The following is a 20,851-nucleotide window of genomic DNA, read 5'->3' as shown; positions in this document are numbered from 1 at the left end:
GGTCATACAGGCACCTGGAGGCCACACACACTACTGAGCCTCATTTCGACTTGTTTTAAGGACATTATATCAAAATTGAATCAGCCTGTAGTGTGGTTTTCCACTTTAATTTTGAGTGTGACTCCAAATCCAGACCTCTATGGGTTGATAAATTTGATTTCCATTGATCATTTTTGTGTGATTTTGTTGTCAGCACATTCAACTATGTAAAGAAAAAAGTATTTAATAAGAATATTTCATTCATTCAGATCTAGGATGTGTTATTTTAGTGTTCCCTTTATTTTTTTGAGCAGTGTATAATTAGTAATACAAAATATTTCAGCATTATTAAAGTGACTGGTGTTCCATTATTAAAGTGGCAAGTGATTTCAAGTCTATGTACAGGGCAGCAGCCTCTAATATGCTAGTGATGGCTATTTAACAGTCTGATGGCCTTGAGATAGAAGCTGTTTTTCAGTCTCTCGGTCCCAGCTTTGATGCACCTGTACCGACCTCGCCTTCTGGATGATAATGGGGTGAACAGGCAGTGGCTCGGATGATTGTTGTCCTTGATTATCTTTTTGACCTTCCTCAGACATCGGATGCTATAGGTGTCCTGGAGGGCAGGTAGTTTGCCCCGGTGATGCGTTGGGCAGACCACACCACCCTCTGGAGAGCGCTGTCGTTGCGGGCGGTGATACAGCCGACAGGATGTTCTCAATTGTGCATCTGTAAAAGTTTGTGAGGGTTTTAGGTGCCAAGCCAAATTTTCCAGCCTCCTGAGGTTGAAGAGTCGCTGTTGCACCTTCTTCACCACACTGTCTGTGTGGGTGGACCATTTCAGTTTGTCAGTGATGAGTACGCCGAGGAACTTGAAGCTTTCCACCTTCTCCATTGCGGTCCCATCGATGTGGATTGGGGGGTGCTCCCTCTGCTGTTTCCTGAAGTCCACAATCAGCTCGTTTGTTTTGTTGCTGTTGGTTGAGGTTATTTTCCTGGCACCACACTCCCAGGGCCTTCACCTCCACTCTGTAGGCTGTCTCGTCATTGTTGGTAATCAGGCCTGCTACTGTTGTGTTGTCTGCAAACTTGATGATTGAGTTGGAGGCGTGCGTGGCCACGCAGTCATGGGTGATTAGGGAGTACAGGAAGGGACTGAGCACGCATCCTTGTGGGGCCCAAGTGTTGAGGATCAGCGAAGTGGAGGTGTTGTTTCCTACCTTCACCACCTGGGGTGGCCCATCAGGAAGGTCAGGACCCAGTTGCACAGGGCGGGGTTCAGATCCAGGGTTCTCGACCTTAATGATGAACTTGGAGGGTACTATGGTGTTGAAGGCTGAGCTGTAGTCAATGAACAGCATTCTTACTTAGGTATTCCTCTTGTCCAGATGTGTGATAGCATCGTCTGTGGATCTATTGGGGCGGTAAGCAAATTGAGTTTATTTTATTTTTACAGGGACAGTGCACATTAATCAACATTTCAGTAAAAGTGCAGGTTTTAGCCAGCCGGTTAATTTTCAATCGCAGTCCCTGGGCAGGTTATTTAAAAACAATTACAATATAGACAATCATTGAGCAGTGAGCACACGCCGAGCAACAGAGCAACATAGGACAAGCAAGACATAGCATACAGACAGAGCAACATAGGACAAGCAAGAAATAGCATACAGACAGAGCAACATAGGACAAGCAAGACATAGCATACAGACAGAGCAACATAGGACAAGCAAGACGTAGCATACAGACAGAGCAACATAGGACAAGCAAGACATAGCAACATAGGACAAGCAAGACATAGCATACAGACAGAGCAACATAGGACAAGCAAGACATAGCATACAGACAGAGCAACAGAGCAACATAGGACAAGCAAGACATAGCATACAGACAGAGCAACAGAGCAACATAGGACAAGCAAGACATAACATACAGACAGAGCAACAGAACAAAAAGCAGCAAGACAAAATTCATAAAAGCAACAGTGTTTCCACACCTCACAAGCTACAGACAACATGGAAAGCGGCAACACACAGCTAGGGATTATGATCACAAATCTGATTGACCTTTAGGCATGTAGTCATACATTTTGTGAAAGTGTGATATGTGGTGCAGTTATGTGTGTCTGATGGCAGTGTATTCCAGACATGGGAAGCTCTTACAGAGAAAGCGGATTTACTAAAGGTGCTTTTCCTTAAGGGAACTATACAGTCACCTCTCATGGCAGACCTTGTGGATCTGCTGCCATATGTTTGGGTTTTCTGTTTAACAAAAATACTGAGTGGAGGGGGAGCCAGGCCATTTAGGATCTTGAATACAAGACATGCGTCGGTGTATTGCACAAGATTTTCCCAACTCGGGAGCTCATGCTTTCTGAGGATGTAACAGGGATGATGGCTATTGGGCTTCCTATCAAGCACTTTGAGAGCCTGCTTGTAGACGGACTGAATAGGTTTTAATGTTGTACTGCTTGACTAGTTGGGCCCAAGCTTGCTGTATGTTAAGTGGGGGAGTATTATAGATTTGAAGTACAGTTTTGCTACCTCTGTAGTCAAACAATTTTGTATAAATCGGAAATTAGCTAGGTTGAATTTGGTTATCTGAATGACCTTTTTCCACATGCTTTTTAAGAGAGGTTGGAATCAAGTATGATGCCAAGGTACTTAAAATCAGATACCACCTGGAGCTTCTCCCCTGACACAGACATCTGGTTCAGTAGCATCTGTTGCCCTCTTTGTGAAGAACATGCAAACAGTTTTTTTCACATTGAGATGCAAACAATAGTCACTGAGCCACTTTGTAACCTGGACCATTACAGTAGTGAGTTCTTGTGCAGCTTGTTGTTTGCTCTTTGCATGCACATATATCACTGTATCATCTGCATACATTTGAACTTCAGACCCAGTACAGACAGAAGCGTTTTGTAGTGGGTCTAGGGTGTCAGGTAGGGTGGAGGTGATATGATCCTTGACTAGTCTCTCAAAGCACTTCATGATGACAGACCTGAGTGCTATGGGCCGATAGTCATTTAGTTCATTTGCCTTTGCTTTCCTGGGTACAGGAACAATGGTGGACATCTTGAAACATGTGGGAACAACATACTGGGATAGGGAGAGATTGAATATGTATGTAAACACCAGCCAGCTGGTCTGCGCATGCTTTGAGGACGCTACTTGGGATGCCGTTTGGCCGGCAGCTTTGCGAGGGTTAACACGCTTAAATGTCTTACTCACCTCAGCCAAGATTGTTTTGCTTATAATCTGCGCAATGATGTGCCAAATCGTTAATTTAGTGTATTTTTATTGGGTCATTAGAATAAGCGGCCATATGTGGTAATATTTCTCTAGGAGCTGATCCGTGCAGTATGGCGAAATAATTATATGGCGAAAGCAGTGCTGCGTTTTTAAAAGTTTTTATCCTATCAGCATCGAAACATGCTCCAATGACGCACAGCGACCGCTCTCTCTGGGTGGTGTTTTCTCTCTGCGCAGTGTTTTGGGAAACGCATGATCCATCTTCGAATGTTGAATGAAAGATGCGTCGTTAAAACACTCGTAAGCCTAAATTCGGGAAACCGAGCCCAGGTTAGGTGTACATGTATCACCTTTTCAGTTCAAGAAACGTGTTTCTCTATTTGTCCCAATGTATGTATAGTTTTTCCTTGTGGTGTATCCGTAGTTGGTGATACGCATTGTGAAGAAGAATGTTGATGTTGAAGAGGAAGACTCAGTGGTAAACAAACTCCAAATCGTGTAATTTGGTGAGTAACTGCCACATGCAGACTCGATTGATTAAAATGTGGTGTCATGATGTTAGCATAATGTCATGTGTTGACATTTCACACCCTAAGTATAGCCTAGCCCACGAAAGGTGTTGAGCCAGCTTAAACTATTCCCTGCTGCGATCAGGGAGCAATTTCACTTGATCTGTAGACTATAATCATTGCTAGATTGCTTGGTCGTTTAAGTTTGTTTCTTCGTTATTTTGGAGCAGCAAATCCATGACCGACTTGATGATTGTCAGAAGTGTCTAGACAGCTGGTGGGCCAAGCAGAGCGCTTCTATTTATGTTGCAGCTAACGTTAGCTAGCTAAGTACTCAATATTCAGCTGTTACCATTATCGCCAACTTTAGACATGGATTTTTCGCAGATTTGCTGGCTATTCTGTATAGCTAGCTAGTTATGCAAATGACAGGGTAGCACAAATGAAAAGGCAAAACATTTTGCTTAAAAGTCCAATGTATCCGTTTTTATCTCGGTATCAAATAATTTATGTGTAATAATTAAAACTGTAATATGTAACCCAACCAAATTCACATAGAAAAGTGAGTTATAGATCTGTTATTCTCATTGATAGCAAGTCTAAGAAGTGGTATATCAGTTCTATGTGTGCTATTTCTAGCCTTCCCATTCTTAAATACATCATTTTGTTTACTTTATTTTCGGTTTTCTACACCAGCTTCAAGCTTCATAAATTTTTTGGTAATTGAAAAGATATTTCACAGCGGTTTAGATGGTACAATGATTCTCTATCAATGATTCTCTATCAATGATTCTCTATCAATGATTCTCTATCAATGATTCTCTATCAATGATTCTCTATCAATGATTCTCTATCAATGATTCTCTATCAATGATTCTCTATCAATGATTCTCTATCAATGATTCTCTATCAATGATTCTCTATCAATGATTCTCTATCAATGATTCTCTATCAATGATTCTCTATCAATGATTCTCTATCAATGATTCTCTATCAATGATTCTCTATCAACGATTCTCTATCAACGATTCTCTATCAATGATTCTCTATCAATGATTCTCTATCAATGATTCTCTATCAATGATTCTCTATCATTGTACCTTATAAACTGAAATTATGCGAACTATTATCATTTTAGCAACCAGGAAATGGAGGAGTGATTTCTTCATATTGCACCTTTTTTAAGTACTTATTTATAACGAGGGTTATATGGAGAAAATCAGACCTCTGAAATGAAAATGTATGGCCCTCCCTTCAGCTAAATATATTTGACCTAAACCCTCCCTGAACGCTAAAAAAACCAAACAATTGACCCTCCCCTACACCCAGAATAATAATGAAAACAGGAAGTGGATAGCAGAGAGCATGTCTACCATTTACCCTCACTTCTTGGACAGACCAGAGCCTTAAATATGCAGTTTTACTGTTCTTCGTTCTGTAAGCATTACATGGCAAAGCATGAATTCTGATAGGGCTGCGGGCCAGAAGGTTCTGGGTTCGAAGACCACCGTGGACACGAGTGGTGGTGGAAAGATCTCCATTTGAGTAAAAGCATTGCATGAACATATCATTTTTTATTTATTTATTTAATACCACACAAATTACCAAAGTTACAGGATAAGAATGGACAGAGAGGTAAGCCTATGTGTGTGTGTTCATATGATATGTATCCAAGAACAAATCAGTGTGTCTGGTTTGGAACTAAACACTCCCTGTTTGCAAATAATTAAATCTGAAACTTAGTAGGAATCTGAGCATGGTACTTTCAAAAGTTAGGCCTACCTTTCCACCCCAGACAGAGAAGGCCTACTGATGCAGAGAAATGTAAGCTTTAACTGCTGGCTACTCTTCTTCTGTGGTTTAACCCAATGAGAGAAGGTCACAAGTGTTTACCTAAAAGCTGTCTGGGTTTAAACATCTTCTATTGTACAGAAAGTAAATGAATAGCTTAATCAATAAATACAACTTTGCTCCGTGCTTCTCCGAGCATGCACTTCGTAGCCTATAGGCTATGGATCATTTGATTGAGACCACGCTAAATAGCCTATAGGCTACGGATCATGTGATTGAGACCACGCTAAATAGCCTATAGGCGCACATGATATTGGAAATGCAGAGTGGAGAATCACAGATGAAGGGAAGCATCAGGCAGGCATCGATATATATAGCCTAATAAGCAACTCATTCTAAAACACTGAGAAATATTGACATTTCATCAATTACAAATGACATTTTCCTCCAGGTAACCATTCTGTATATTTCGATCCATCCCTTACTGTGGTTGTTTTAAATTCAAATGAAAAAAATAAAAACATGCAAATAGCTATTTCTTCTTCTTAGCAAATAGCTATTTCTCAAGATATTTCTGTCACCAGGCAGGCCAAATCTCCATCCCAACAAACAGGGATGGAGTTTCAGGCTGTATTTTCAAACAGCTCTTACACTAAAATGGCATTATCAATTTGACAGTATTATTCCAACCTCATAGTGTGGGAATATAAACTCAGCAAAAAAAGAAATGTCCACTCACTGTCAACTGCGTTTATTTTCAGCGAACTTAACATGTGTAAATATTTGTATGATCATAACAAGATTCAACAACTGAGACATAAACTGACAAAGTTACACAGATATGTGACAAACAGAAATGGAATAATGTGTCCTTGAACAAAGGGGGTGGGGGGATCAAAATCAAAAGTAACAGTCAGTATCTGGTGTGGTCACCAGCTGCATTAAGTACTGCAGTGCATCTCTTCCTCATAGACTGCACCAGATTTGCCAGTTCTTGCTGTGAGATGTTACTCCGCTCTTCCACCAAGGCACCTGCAAGTTCCCAGACATTTCTGGGGGGAATGGCCCTAGTCCTCACTAGAGGTCGACCGATTATGATTTTTCAACGCCTATACCGATTATTGGAGGACAAAAAAAAAAAGCCGATACTGATTAGTCAGCCGATTTTAGCCTCAAATAAATAATGAAACATGTTCAATTTGGTTTAAATAAGTGTTGGAGAAGAAGAAAGTAAAAGTGCAATATGTGCTATGTAAGAAAGCTAACGTTTCAGTTCCTTGCTCAGAACATGAGAACATATGAAAGCTGGTGGTTCCTTTTAACATGAGTCTTCAATTTTCCCAGGTAAGAAGTTTTAGGTTGTAGTTATAGGAATTATAGGACTATTTCTCTCTATACCATTTGTATTTCATATACCTTTGACTATTGGATGTTCTTATAGGCACTTTAGTATTGCCAGTGTATCAGTATAGCTTCCGCACCTCTCCTCGCTCCTACCTGGGCTCGAACCAGGAACACAACACAGCCACCCTCGAAGCAGTGTTACCCATGCAGAGCAAGGGGAACAACCACTCCAAGTCTCAGAGCGAGTGACGTTTGAAACACTATTAGCGCTAACTAGCTAGCCATTTCACATCGGTTACACCAGCCTAATCTCGGGAGTTAATAGGCTTGAAGTCATAAACAGCGCAATGCTTGAAGCACAACGAAGAGCTGCTAGCAAAATGCACGAAAGTGCTGTTTGAATGAATGCTTATGAGCCTGCTGGTGCCTACCATCGCTCAGTCAGACTGCTCTATTAAATCATAGACTTAATTATAACATCATAACACACAGAAATGCGAGCCGTAGGTCATTAATATGGTCGAATCCGGAAACTATCATCTCGAAAACAAGACGTTTATTCTTTCAGTGAAATACGGAACCGTTCCGTATTTTACCTAACAGGTGGCATCCATCAGTCTAAATATTCATGTTACATTGCACAACCTTCAATGTTATGTCATAATTACGTAAAATTCTGGCAAATTAGTTCGCAATGAGCCAGGCGGCCAAAACTGTTGCATATACCCTGACTCTGCGTGTAATGAACCAAAGAGAAGTGACAGAATTTCACCTGGTTAATATTGCCTGCTAACCTGGATTTCTTTTAGCTAAATATGCAGGTAAAAAAATATATACTTATGTGTATTGATTTTAAGAAAGGAATTGGTGTTTATGGTTAGGTACACGTTGGAGCAACGACAGTCCTTTTTCGCGAATGCGCACTGCATCGATTATATGTAACGCAGGACACACTAGATAAACTAGTAATATCATCAACCATGTGTAGTTATAACTAGTGATTATGATTGATTAAGTTTAATGCTAGCTAGCAACTTACCTTGGCTTCTTACTGCATTCGCGTAACAGGCGGCCTCCTCGTGAGGCAGGTGGTTAGAGCGTTGGACTAGTTAACCGCAAGGTTGAAAAATTCAATCCCTGACAAGGTAAAAATCTGTCATTCTTCCCCTGAATAAGGCAGTTAATCCACCGTTCCTAGGCCGTCATTGAAAATAAGAATGTGTTCTTAACTGACTTGCCTAGTTAAAGGTTAAAGATTTCCGATTGTTATGAAAACTTGAAATCGGCCATTCCGATTAATCGGTCGACCTCGAGTCCCCACCCTCCGATCCAACTGGTCCCAGACGTGCTCAATGGGATTGAGATCTGGGCTCTTCACTGGCCATGGCAGAACACTGACATTACTGTCTTGCAAGAAATCACGCACAGAACGAGCAGTATGGCTGGTGACATTGTCATGCTGGTGGGTCATGTCAGGATGAGCCTGCAGGAAGGGTACCACATGAGGGAGGAGGATGTCTTCCCTGTAACGCACAGCATTGAGATTGCCTGCAATGACAACAAGTTCAGTCCGATGATGCTGTGACACATCGCCCCAGACCATGACAGACCCTCCACCTTCAAATTGATCCCGCTCCAGAGTACAAGCCTCGGTGTAAAGCTCATTCCTTCGACGACAAACGCGAATCCGACCATCACCCCTGGTGAGACAAAACCGCGACTCGTCAGTGAAGAACACTTTTTGCCAGTACGGTTTGGTCCAGCAACGGTGGGTTTGTGCCCATAGGCGACATTGTTGTCGGTGATGTCTAGTGAGGACCTGCCTTACAACAGGCCTACAAGCCCTCAGTCCAGCCTCTCTCAGCCTATTGCGGACAGTTTGAGCACTGGTGGAGGGATTGTGCGTTCCTGGTGGAAGTCAGGCAGTTGTTGTTGCCATCCTGTATCTGTCCCGCAGGTGTGATACTCGGATGTACCGATCCTGTGCAGGTGTTGTTACATGTGGTCTGCCACTGTGAGGACGATCAACTGTCCACCCTGTCTCCCTGTTGCGCTGTCTTAGGGATCTCACAGTACGGACATTGCCCTTGCCATATCTGCAGTCCTCATGCCTCCTTGCTGCATACCTAATGCACGTTCACGCAGATGAGCAGGGACCCTGGGCATCTTTCTTTTGGTGTTTTTCAGAGTCAGTAGAAAGGCCTCTTTAGTGTCCTAAGTTTTCATAACTGTGACCTTAATTGTAAGCTGTTAGTGTCTTAACGACCGTTCCACAGGTGCATGTTCATTAATTGTTTATGGTTCATTGAACAAGCATGGGAAACAGTGTTTAAACCCTTTACAATGAAGATCTGTGAAATTATTTGGATTTTTACGAATGATCTTTGAACGACAGGGTCCTGAATAAGGGACGTTTCTTTTTTCGTTGAGTTTATATGAAGCACAGGAAAATCATGTTTTTGACTGCACCGGCCTTTTCAACATTCAGTCCCCTTCTTTGGTCTCTCAGCTTCTTCCACTTCAGTTCAAGAGGTCTAGGCCTACATCAAGCATTCTATGTTTTCTTTTGTATTTCTGGTAACTTTTGTTGTTGACCTTTTATCTATTTATTTAACTAGGCAAGTCAGTTAAGAACAAATTCTTATTTACAATGACGGCCTTACACTGGTCAAACCCGGACGATGCTGGGCCAATTGTGCGCCGCCTTATGGGAGTTCCAATCACGGCCGGTTGTGATACAGCCTGAATTCGAACCAGGGTGTCTGCGCCACTCAGGAGCCCTAACGGGTTGTTACACCTCAACAAGTACAATAAAGTGAATTTCAACACCCACTGTCTCGAATTGTTTTGAAAAATGTTTGTTGTAAGAAAAACAGATAAGATGAGCATTCCTGCAACATTATTTTGTTAAAATCTTTTTTGGGATTGCACCCTAATTGGCAATTTTTAGTATGTTCTCGGATTCATGTAACATTCAATAAACAGTACCAAATATCCGATTTGGACCAAACTTTTTTCTAACAGTGAGTTAGACATGAGGAATCCAAATAAATTCTCAAATGCCACACTCCATGCCATACTACCCCAACAATGAGTATACAGTATCAGTTCTCTATGTCTGACAAGTAGTATGGGGCTGCGGCTCAGAGTATTATTTCTTTATCCTATATAATGTACTCTCATTGAATTCGGTTATGTTTTTTTAACCTGTTCAGAGAAATTAGTCATTAGTTGTTGGGTTTATGTCCCAGCCTACATCCTGATATTACCAGGTTCTGACCACTAGATGGAGGTTTTCTTGCAATTAGGTGATTACAAAATGACATATTGGTTTTCCTACCCTGTAAGCAGTCTATGGACCAGGTATGACAGCAACAGATGCTTTGGTTTGGTTTCTGGCCACTCTTTCAAATTCTAACCTTTTAACATTGTGTCACAAATCCAATGCAATTCCGTGGTACCTAATATTAGCATTTTCACAGTTCATGTCCAAATCATCCTAAAGTATCTAAAAATGGATTGTGTAACTCAATGATGTTACACATTGATGATTTGGATATGAAGCATAAACATGCTAATATAGGTATCATTGACATGCATTGGATTTATTGCCACAAATGCTAAAAAGTTTGCATTTGAAAAGTTTGGTCCAAATCGGATGTTAGGTACTATAATGATTGAATATTATATGAATCCTTTAAATTAAAATGAACAATTTGTGTGCAATCTTTTAGCTAAATTTCTCAGATCAAATTACATTTCAACAAAATAATGTTTCCCTGAATGCTTTTTTGATCTGTTTCTAAGTACAGAAATAATTTCAGAACACTCTGCGATGGTGGGTGTCATGCCTTGCTGAAATGACCTGGAACGACCCTAAATGCTCAGAGGTTGGTGTGGATGGCAAGCTATGTCTTGTTTATAAGATGGTGGTGCTGATTTTTCTATTTATTTCACCTTTATTTAACCAGGTAGGCCAGCTGAGAACAAGTTCTCATTTAAAACTGCGACCTGGCCAAGATAAAGCAAAGCAGTGCGACACATACAACAGAGTTACACATGGAATAATCAAATGTACAGTAAATAACACAATAGATAAATCTGTGTACAGTGTGTACAAATGAAGTAAGGAGGTAAGGCAATAAATAGACAATAGTGGCGAAGTAATTTCAATTTAGCAATTAACACTGGAGTGATAGATGTGCAGATGAGGATGTGCAAGTAGAAATACTGGTGTGCAAAAGAGCAGAAAAACAAATATGGGGATGAGGTAGGTAGTTGGTTGGATGGGCTATTTACAGATGGCTGTGTACAGCTGCAGCGATCAGTAAGCTGCTCTGACAGCTGATGCTTAAAGTTAGTGAGGGAGATATAAGTCTCCAACTTCAGTGATTTTTGCAATTCAATCCAGTCATTGGCAGCAGAGAACTGGAAGGAAAGGCAGCCAAAGGAGTTGTTGGCTTTGGGGATGACCAGTGAAATATACCTGCTGGAGCGTGTGCTATGGGTGATGATGACTGTGTATGTTTTCTTTCAGCTTGTCCTGGCTGAAGACTGAGTGAAGGATCATGGGTAACACAGGTGACCGGATGTCCGGTGATCGCCATGGCGCTAAGGCCCATCGATCAGACAGCAGAGGCAGCGACAAAGACCATGAGCCCAGCAAGATGGTGGACAGCACAGACGATCCTAACATCTTCAACACACACGGACTGGGGTCCTCCAAGGTACGTCAGCACTGCACTGGATCGTAGGATTTATTTTATGGAGGGCTGTGAAGACCCTCACAGTAGCCTCCAACCCTTACCCTAACCCATCAAAAAGTTGTAATGAAACCAGTTGGATGTAATCTGTTTTAGGAGTGTGGAACCAGATGTAGGTGGCGGGAAATGTCCAGCCCATTTAAAGGAGATGACGCCACCTTAGCTCAGGTCCAGGTCGCACGTAAACGCCATGGACAAGAGCTAAGAACACCTAGACCCTGTCATTCCCACGTTGTGATTTCAGCTGATTCTCCCCTCAGGCGTCGGACAAGGAGGAGCCTGACCTGGATGACTTGGTGAAGACGGGGCCTCAGTCCAGACCTACAGTCATCCGCTGGGCCGGAGGAGGGAAGGAGGTTTACATCGCGGGCTCCTTCAACAACTGGGGCAACAAGATCCCCCTCAATAAGAGGTAGGAGAGGAGAGGCCCTGGCTTACCAATAAGGTCTGCACACTGTATTACTCATATACTACCTTTTATTAGTGACACCATTTTGACACATTTAATAGTACATTAACACAGATTTTTTCCCCCCCAAGCCACAATGACTTTGTAGCGATCCTGGACTTGCCAGAGGGAGAGCACCAGTACAAGTTCTTTGTGGACGGACAGTGGGTCCATGACCCCTCAGAGGTAAACCCTACATAGGGCTCTGGCCTAAAGTAGACTACTAGATTGATTGATTTTATTTTCCAGTAAAAAAAATGCATATAAAGTACATTCGGAAAGTTTTCAGACCCCTTGACATTTTCCACATTTCTTATGTTACAGCCTTATTCTAAAATGGATGAAAAAAAAAAAAAATCATCAATCAACACACAATACCCCATAATGACAAAGCGAAAGCAGGTTTATTAAAAACAAAAACATTGGAGTCCACATGTGGTAACTTTAATTGATTGGACATGATTTGGAAAGGCACACACCTCTCTATATAAGGTCCCACAGTTGACAGTGCATGTCAGAGCAAAACCAAGCTATGAGGTTGAAGGAATTGTCCGTAGAGCTCCGAGACATTATTGTGTCAAGGCACAGATCTGGGGAAGGGTACCAAAACATTTCTGCAGCATTGAAGGTCCCCAAGAACACAGTGGCCTCCATCATTCTTAAATGGAAGAAGTTTGGAACCAGCAAATCTCTTCCTAGAGCTGGCCGCCCAGCCAAACTGAGCAATCAAGGGAGAAGGGCCTTGGTCAGGGAGGTGACCAAGAACCTGATGGTCACTGACAGAGCTCCAGAGTTCCTCTGTGGAGATGGGAGAACCTTCCAGAAGGACAACCATCTCTGCAGCTCTCCACCAATCAGGCCTTTATGGTAGAGTGGCCAGACGGAAGACACTAGTCAGTAAAAGGCACATGACAGCCTGATTGGCGTTTTCCAGAAGGCACCTAAATGACTCTCAGACCATGAGAAACAAGGTTCTCTGGTATGATGAAACCAAGATTGAACTCTTTGGTCTGAATGCCAAGCCTCACGTCTAGAAGAACTCTGGCACCATCCCTGCAGTGAAGCATGGTGGTGGCAGCATCATGCTGTGGGAATGTTTTTAAGCAGCAGGAACTGGGAGCGACGCTCCTGATCCAACAGGACAGAGCTTGAGAGGATCTGCAGAGAAGAATGGGAGAATCTCCCCAAATACAGGTGTGCCAAGCTTGTAGCGTCATACCCAAGAAGACCCGAGCCTGTAATCGCTGCCAAAGGTGCTTCAACAAAGTACTGAGTAAAGGGTCTGAATACTTATGGAAATGTTCTATTTCAATGTTTTACTTTTTATGAATTTGCCAAAATTTCTAAAAACCTGTTTTTGGTTTGTTATTGTGTGTAGATCAATGAGGGAATGTTTTTATTTTTTAATCCATTTTAGAATAAGGCATAAATTCAAGGGGTTGGTTGATTGATTTAATTTATTTGACAATTATTTATACCCATACATGAGGGTGCTCCAGCCGCTGACGCCTCCACATACAATTTAAGAAAATCATCAAGGACAACACAATAAAGCTTAACAGCTTATGTCCATTGTGGTCCTTTTGAAGGGGAAGGGGGAATGCAACAAGGTTAGGCGCCAATTGTAATGGCAACAGACAATGACAGACTGTTTGTTTTATAACATGAGATAACTAGTGCAATTCCCTTGCCTAATAAACAACTATGGACATACCCTTAATATATAAAACATTACATTCCTAATATATAGAAGACAATCACAATATGATAAATAACAGGCACCAAAATACTATATGCAATCCCAGGCATTTCCTTCTCAGCCACGTACTATAATCTTACTACTGTAATTGCTGGACTATTAAGCGCACCTGAATATAAACCGCACCCACTGAATTATAAAAAAATATGTATTTTGTACATAAATAAGCCGCACGTGTCTATAAGCCGCAGGTGCCTACCGGTACATTGAAACAAATGGACTTTACACAGCCTTTAAACGAAACACGGCTTGTTACAAAAATTAAACAGTAGCCTACCAAGAAAGTCATTGGTCACTATCTTCCTCCTCATGTGCACTGAAACCACTGAAGTCATCTCCTTCGGTGTCGGAGTTGAATAGCCTCAGAATTGCTTCATCCGATGTTGGATCGCTGCCCTCTTCAACACGCAGCAGTCCAGCCTTTCGAAACCCGTTGATGATAGTGGATTTTTTTGACAATGCTCCACGCTGTCAGCAGCTCTATTTCCTTTTCCAACAGCCAGATCGATCGCCTTCAACTTGAAAGCTGCATCATATGCATTTCTCCGTTTCTTTGCCATGATGAGAGTAACAAAATGACTACCGTAAATCAGAATGATGGGAAGTTTGAGCGCACTCGATTTATGTCACATTATGTGACGGTGCTCAGTTTTTTGGCGGCATGAATCTTGTGAAAGCGGGAAAAATCCATAAATTAGCCGCGTCATTGTATAAACCGCGAGGTTCAAAGCGTGGGAAAAAAGTAGCGGCTTATAGTCCGGAAATTACAGTACTCACTTTTGAAACATGCTACTATTTAGCCATTTTTTCAGTGAGAACTTGAAACTACATTTCGAGGTTCTACATTTCAGATTATTTGGAAGACTATTCCAATGAATGGCAGCGGTGTATGAAAAAGTTTATTTCCCCATACCACTTTTACATCTAAAAGGAAGTCAGTTTCACTCCTTCTAGTGGAATAGTTATGGTTATCTCGTACCAAGTTAAAGTAGTACTTAAAGTGGCTTGCAAAAGTATTCATCCCCTTGGCATTTTTCCTATTTTGTTGCCCTTCAACCTGGAATTAAAATAGATTTTTGGGGGGTTTGTATCATTTGATTTACACAACATGCCTACCACTTTGAAGATGCTAAATATTTTTTATTGTGAATCAAACCAGAAATAAGACAAAAAAACAGAACTTGAGCGTGAATAGCTATTCACCCTCCCAAAGTCAATACTTTGTAGAGCCACCTTTTGCAGCAATTACAGCTGCAAGTCTCTTGGGGTATGTCTCTATAAGCTTGGCACATCTAGCCACTGGGCTTTTTGCCCATTCTTCAAGGCAAAACTTCTCCATCTTCTTCAAGTTGGGTGGGTTCCGCTGGTGTACAGCAATCTTTAAGTCATACCACAGATTCTCAATTGGATTGAAGTCTGGGCTTTGACTAGGCCATTCCTAGACATTTAAATGTTTCCCCTTAAACCACCCGAGTGTTGCTTTAGCAGTAATGCTTAGGGTCATTGTCCTGCTGGAAGGTGAACCTCCGTCCCAGTCTCAAATCTCTGGAAGACTGAAACAGGTTTCCCTCAAGAATTTTCCTGTATTTAGCGCCATCCATCATTCCTTCAATTCTGACCAGCTTCCCAGTTCCTGCCGATGAAAAACATTCCCCCAGCATGATGCTGCCACCACCATGCTTCACTGTGGGGATAGTGTTCTCAGAGTGATGATAGGTGTGGGGTTTGCGCCAGACATAATGTTTTCCTTGATGGCCAAAAAGCTAAATTTGTCTCATCTGACCAGAGTACTTTCTTCCATATGTTCGGGGAGTCTCCCACATGCACTTTGGTGAACACCAAACATGTTTGCTTATTTTTTTCTTTAAAGTAAGCTATGAGGTTTTCTGGCCACTCTTCCGTAAAGCCCAGCTCTGTGTAGTGTACGGCTTAAAGTGGTCCTATGGGCAGATACTCCAATCTCCACTGTGGAGCTTTGCAGCTCCTTCAGAGTTATCTTTGGTCTCTTTGTTGCCTCTGATTAATGCCCTCCTTGCCTGGTCCGTGAGTTTTGGTGGGCGGCCCTTCCTTGGCTGGTTTGTTGTGGTGCCATATTCTTTCCATTTTTTAATAATGAATTTAATGGTGCTCCGTGGGATGTTCAAAGTTTCTGATATTTTTGTATAACCCAACCCTGATCTGTACTTCTCCACAACTTTGTCCCTGACCTGTTTGGAGAGCTCCTTGGTCTTCATGTTGCCACTTGCTTGGAGGTGCCCCTTGCTTAGTGGTGTTGCAGACTCTGGGGCCTTTCAGAACAGGTGTGTATATATACTGAGATCATGTGACAGATCATGTGACACTTGACACAGGTGAACTTTATTTAACCAATTATGTACCTTCTGAAGGTAATTGGTGGCACCAGATCTTATTTAGGGGCTTCATAGCAAAGGGGGTGAATACATATGCACGCACCACTTTTCTTTTTTTATAATGTTTTAGAATTCTTTGAAACAAGTACATTTTTTCATATCACTTCACCAATTTGAACTATTTTGTCTATGTCCATTACATGAAATCCAAATAAAAATCAATTTAAATTACAGGTTGTAATGCAACAAAATAGGAAAAATGCCAAGGGGGGTGAATACTTTTGCAAAGCACTGTAGGTACCTGGGGACCATACTGTGGACAATCTTATGTACAAGACACAATTTAATCTGAGAGGCTCCTCCACCTTGAGCCATCTAAGGCTTTTAAAGTGGGAACAGTCAAGATGCGTAAGTGCTGGAAGTTTAAGAATAATCCTGACTAATTTGTTCTGAGATGTCTGCAGTTGGTAGAGCATGGCACTTGTAATGCCAAGGTAGTGGGTTTGATTCCCAGGACCACCCATACGTAAAACGTATGCACGTATCACTGTAAGTTGCTTTGGATAAAATGGCTGAATGGTTCTGAATACTTTCCGAATGCACTGTACGTATATGCCATTTTATCCAAAGCGACTTACAGTCATGCGTGCATACGTTTTACGTATGGGTGGTCCCGGGAATCGAACCCACTACCATGGCGTTACAGGTGCCATGTGCTCTACCAACTGAGTTACATATGCACACAGTACAAAAACATGGCAGGATAAAGTCAGTGACTTGACTTATTTCCATGTCATTTTTGAGACGCAACCCAGGCCTATCCCCCCCCCAAAAGAAAATAGCCATTTGCAGTCATGTGGTTTGGCGATCCAGCTGTACTGTCTTTGTTATTAACTCTTTATAAGCCCTGGTTAACCCTGCTATAACACTCCCTCCCGCATCCAGAGGTTTGGCGATCCAGCTGTACTGTCTTTGTTATTAACTCTTTATAAGCCCTGGTTAACCCTGCTATAACACTCCCTCCTGCAGCCAGTGGTTTGGCGATCCAGTTGTACTGTCTTTGTTATTAACTCTTTATAAGCCCTGGTTAACCCTGCTATAACACTCCCTTCTGCAGTCATGTGTTTTGGTGATCCAGCTGTACTGTCTTTGTTATTAACTCTTTATAAGCCCTGGTTAACCCTGCTATAAGACTCCCTCCTGCAGTCATGTGTTTTAGCGATCCAGCTGTACTGTCTTTGTTATTAACTCTTTATGAGCCCTGGTTAACCCTGCTATAACACTCCCTCCTGCAGCCAGTGGTGACCAGCCAGTTGGGCACCATCAACAACCTGATCGAGGTGAAGCAGTCAGACTTTGAGGTGTTCGATGCTCTGCAGGTGGACTCTCTGGAGTCTACCGACACCTCAGGTCAGTAGGCGCTCTAATCCTCTGTTGTCCCTCTTGGGTTAAGCATAGCATTGTGCTGACCAAGATGTGCCAAGGCTAACACAGTCACGTCAAACCGTGCAGCTAGAATAACAGCAAAGTAGTTGCGTTTCATTTAGTTTGACCTGCTTTTCTATTGACGTTTATTTTGTATATACCCATAAACATTATGCTGAGTCATGATTTTGACTGGCTGAGAAAATATGCCAGTCTTGTCCTGAAACGATAATTCTGAATAGGACAGTGGAGATCGAATTTTAACATTGAAACTATGTTGCAAATGTCGAGAAACAGACAGAAACGTTTGTACAACCCCCCCCAATAATGTGTAGATGCCTTTTACGTTGCAGATCATGTTAATAAATTAGCTCGCTGAGCTGATGGGACAGATGATGAGCAGGGATTTCTCAGATGGAACAGAAAACAAGATTTTAATTCTTGTGTCATAGGCTTACCCGTGATAAACAGCTTTTTTTAGTATGGCTTAGAACGCTTCTCAACCAATCACAATGCTTGTTTTGACCAACCCGTTGTAGAATTAATCATGAGCAGGTGTTTAGGATAAGTTATGTAAGTTGGTGAAAACACAAGAAATCAGTGTCACCCTTTGAGAGTATATGAATGTCATGCTGTGTGTTTGTGTGTGTTATTGTGTCTCCTTAGATCTGTCCAGCTCCCCTCCAGGGCCCTATGGACAGGAGCAGTACATGTTTAGGCCTGAGGAACGCTTCAAAGCCCCGCCCATCCTCCCCCCACACCTCCTCCAAGTCATCCTCAACAAGGACACCAACATCTCTGTAAATTTCTTTCTTCCTCAGTCTCCCTCTCTTTCTATCTCTCTCTCCTGCTCTCTGTTCTCTTTCTCTCTCTCACATCGGCGTGTGGTAAACACTCATTTGGAAACTTCTTGATTGCTCATTCGTCTTCCGTCTTTCCCTCTCCTTCAGTGCGACCCAGCCTTGCTGCCTGAACCCAACCATGTGATGCTCAACCACCTTTATGCTCTCTCAATAAAGGTACAGTAGGAGGGCATCAACAGCCACATCCCACTTCTTACTGCACTACTTATAGATTGAGTAACAGTCCCTTTCATAACATAGCATTAGTAATGTATTACTTTACATGATCTATCTGTCTCTCTCACTCCCTTTCCCCTCCCTCAGGATGGCGTTATGGTGCTCAGTGCGACTCACAGATATAAGAAGAAGTACGTCACATCTCTGCTCTACAAGCCCATCTAACCTGTCTGTGTAGGTGCAGAGTGCTATAGAGGGCGGCATGTTAACACTGTACTGGGTTTAACCATCGTGTAGCTGAGATTGCACTGAACTAACAGTTTACTGATGAGACTGGGGGCAAATCTCAAAGGACACCCTTTTCCTTGTCCAGTGACCTACAGGGCTCCATAAAGGGCTCAAAGTAATGCACTCGATGGGGAATAGGGTTTCATTTGAGTCTCAGCGTGTGACCCTCACAAGGGAAAATACTTAGCATTCACAGTTTGATAGCGATAAGAAAAGGGACTGAGAAGGAGACTACTGTGTGTGTTTGCGTGGAGCACTTCTTTGCATGTGGGCGTGTAGAAAGAACATTTAGTTCCATTAAAAACATGAAGGTTTGAAGAAAAGTCCTGATGGAACTTGGAAATGCATATAATCAAGATGATGTTTTATTAAATGAGCTTTTAAGAGATATGAACACGGAAAGAGGGCCGTTGAATGTCGCTGGCTTGGCTTATGGTACTCTCCCATTCTTTCTCCATATTATTACTGTAGTTGGACATGACTGGAGTAACTGCAGGGTCTTCCTGGTTTGGTCCCAATGGGTCGATGACCACTAATCGAACCATCAAATCAAATCAAATTTTATTTGTCACATACACATGGTTAACATGGTTAATCGAACCATGATATGCAATTGGATAGGCTGTAAATTCAACTGAATTATAATGAAGTCAAAGTATAACAAAGGATGGGAATTATATCGTATAGCCCGTTTAAGCCTATCACACTGGCCAAATCAACTTTGTTTCCACGTCATTTCAATGTTAGGACGCCTGTGCTCATTGGGATATGATTCACACTTGAAAAATGTGAAAATCCCTTTAAACTACTGTAGAGGCCTCGTATTAATTAGAGTATATTAACGAGGGGTTCTCGTTGTGGAATGTTGGGCCGTGGCTGTAGACCTGTGCTTAGTGCTTTATGTCTTTATGACACGGTGATGCAAGCACTTGAGTTACCCACCCATGTGTCCCCAACAAATGCTTTAAGCAGGACTGTTGACATAAGCTTTTAACTATGCAGGTACACGGAAAAATATTGCACAGTAGCTTTATGTTGGACCTCGGTGTCCAAGCTGCATTTTCTAGGCCTAGATACAGAAATGGCTGTGCTTCGTGTTTCTCTCTCTAGCCCATTTTCTATTTATCCAATAGGAATCTATTTGTCTGTGTGCCATATTTATAGCTTACACTCCCAAATACTGGTTTGTCTTGAATGTTGTGGAGCAATTGAATGTCTAGTACGAACAGTTTACTGTAGAATATGTGGTGGATTTTATGGATTTCAATCCAGATTCAACATGTCATTCAGTAAAGTATAAAATGGCCAATATGGATTTCAATCCAGATTCAACATGTCATTCAGTAAAGTATAAAATGGCCAATATGGATTTCAATCAAGATTCAAAATGTCATTCAGTAAAGTATAAAATGGCCAATATGGATTTCAATCAAGATTCAAAATGTCATTCAGTAAAGTATAAAATGGCCAATATGGATTTCAATCAAGATTCAAAATGTCATTCAGTAAAGTATAAAATGGCCAATATGGATTTCAATCAAGATTCAAAATGTCATTCAGTAAAGTATAAAATGGCCAATATGGATTTCAATCCAGATTCAAAATGTCATTCAGTAAAGTATAAAATGGCCAATATGGATTTCAATCCAGATTCAAAATGTCATTCAGTAAAGTATGGAATGTGATTGTTAAATTTGAGTGTTCTGTGAATCAAACTTCACATTTTTGACCATACACCATTTCATATTTGTAGTTGTAAGAGTACTGTACCTGTTGCTTGTGATACCAGTAATCAATGTGGGCTGATATGTAGGTATATACTCCAAAGAGAATATATATATATATATGAGATTTTATTTGAAAAAACTGAGTAAAGAAATTATTACTGAAAGCCATAGCTCACTCTGAGACGATACACTGCAAC

The 20,851-nt window shown here is 41.7% G+C and overlaps 1 protein-coding gene across 3 annotated transcripts; it reads left to right on the top strand.

Annotated features, from left to right (window-relative positions):
• The first annotated feature begins 3,216 nt into the window (after positions 1–3,216).
• On the top strand, positions 3,217–20,754 carry prkab2 (protein kinase, AMP-activated, beta 2 non-catalytic subunit). 3 transcript variants are annotated; one of them, XM_024390878.2, is made up of 9 exons: positions 3,217–3,530; positions 3,655–3,736; positions 11,412–11,601; positions 11,898–12,049; positions 12,178–12,271; positions 17,491–17,605; positions 18,287–18,420; positions 18,571–18,639; positions 18,787–20,754. In XM_024390878.2, the coding sequence occupies exons 3-9, from the start codon at positions 11,443–11,445 to the stop codon at positions 18,862–18,864; spliced, it is 801 nt and encodes a 266-aa protein (XP_024246646.1). In that variant the 5' UTR covers positions 3,217–3,530; positions 3,655–3,736; positions 11,412–11,442; the 3' UTR covers positions 18,865–20,754. The 3 variants fall into 3 exon arrangements, with proteins under 3 accessions (XP_024246646.1, XP_024246647.1, XP_024246645.1); XM_024390879.2 differs by having other exon boundaries at positions 3,217–3,560; XM_024390877.2 differs by having other exon boundaries at positions 3,217–3,736.
• The last annotated feature ends 97 nt before the right edge of the window (positions 20,755–20,851 follow it).

This window comes from Oncorhynchus tshawytscha, linkage group LG28 (genome assembly GCF_018296145.1).
Source record: "Oncorhynchus tshawytscha isolate Ot180627B linkage group LG28, Otsh_v2.0, whole genome shotgun sequence".
Lineage (NCBI taxonomy): Eukaryota > Metazoa > Chordata > Actinopteri > Salmoniformes > Salmonidae > Oncorhynchus > Oncorhynchus tshawytscha.
The sequence above is the reverse complement of the archived record's forward strand: the minus strand, read 5'-3'. Positions and strand labels throughout refer to the sequence as shown.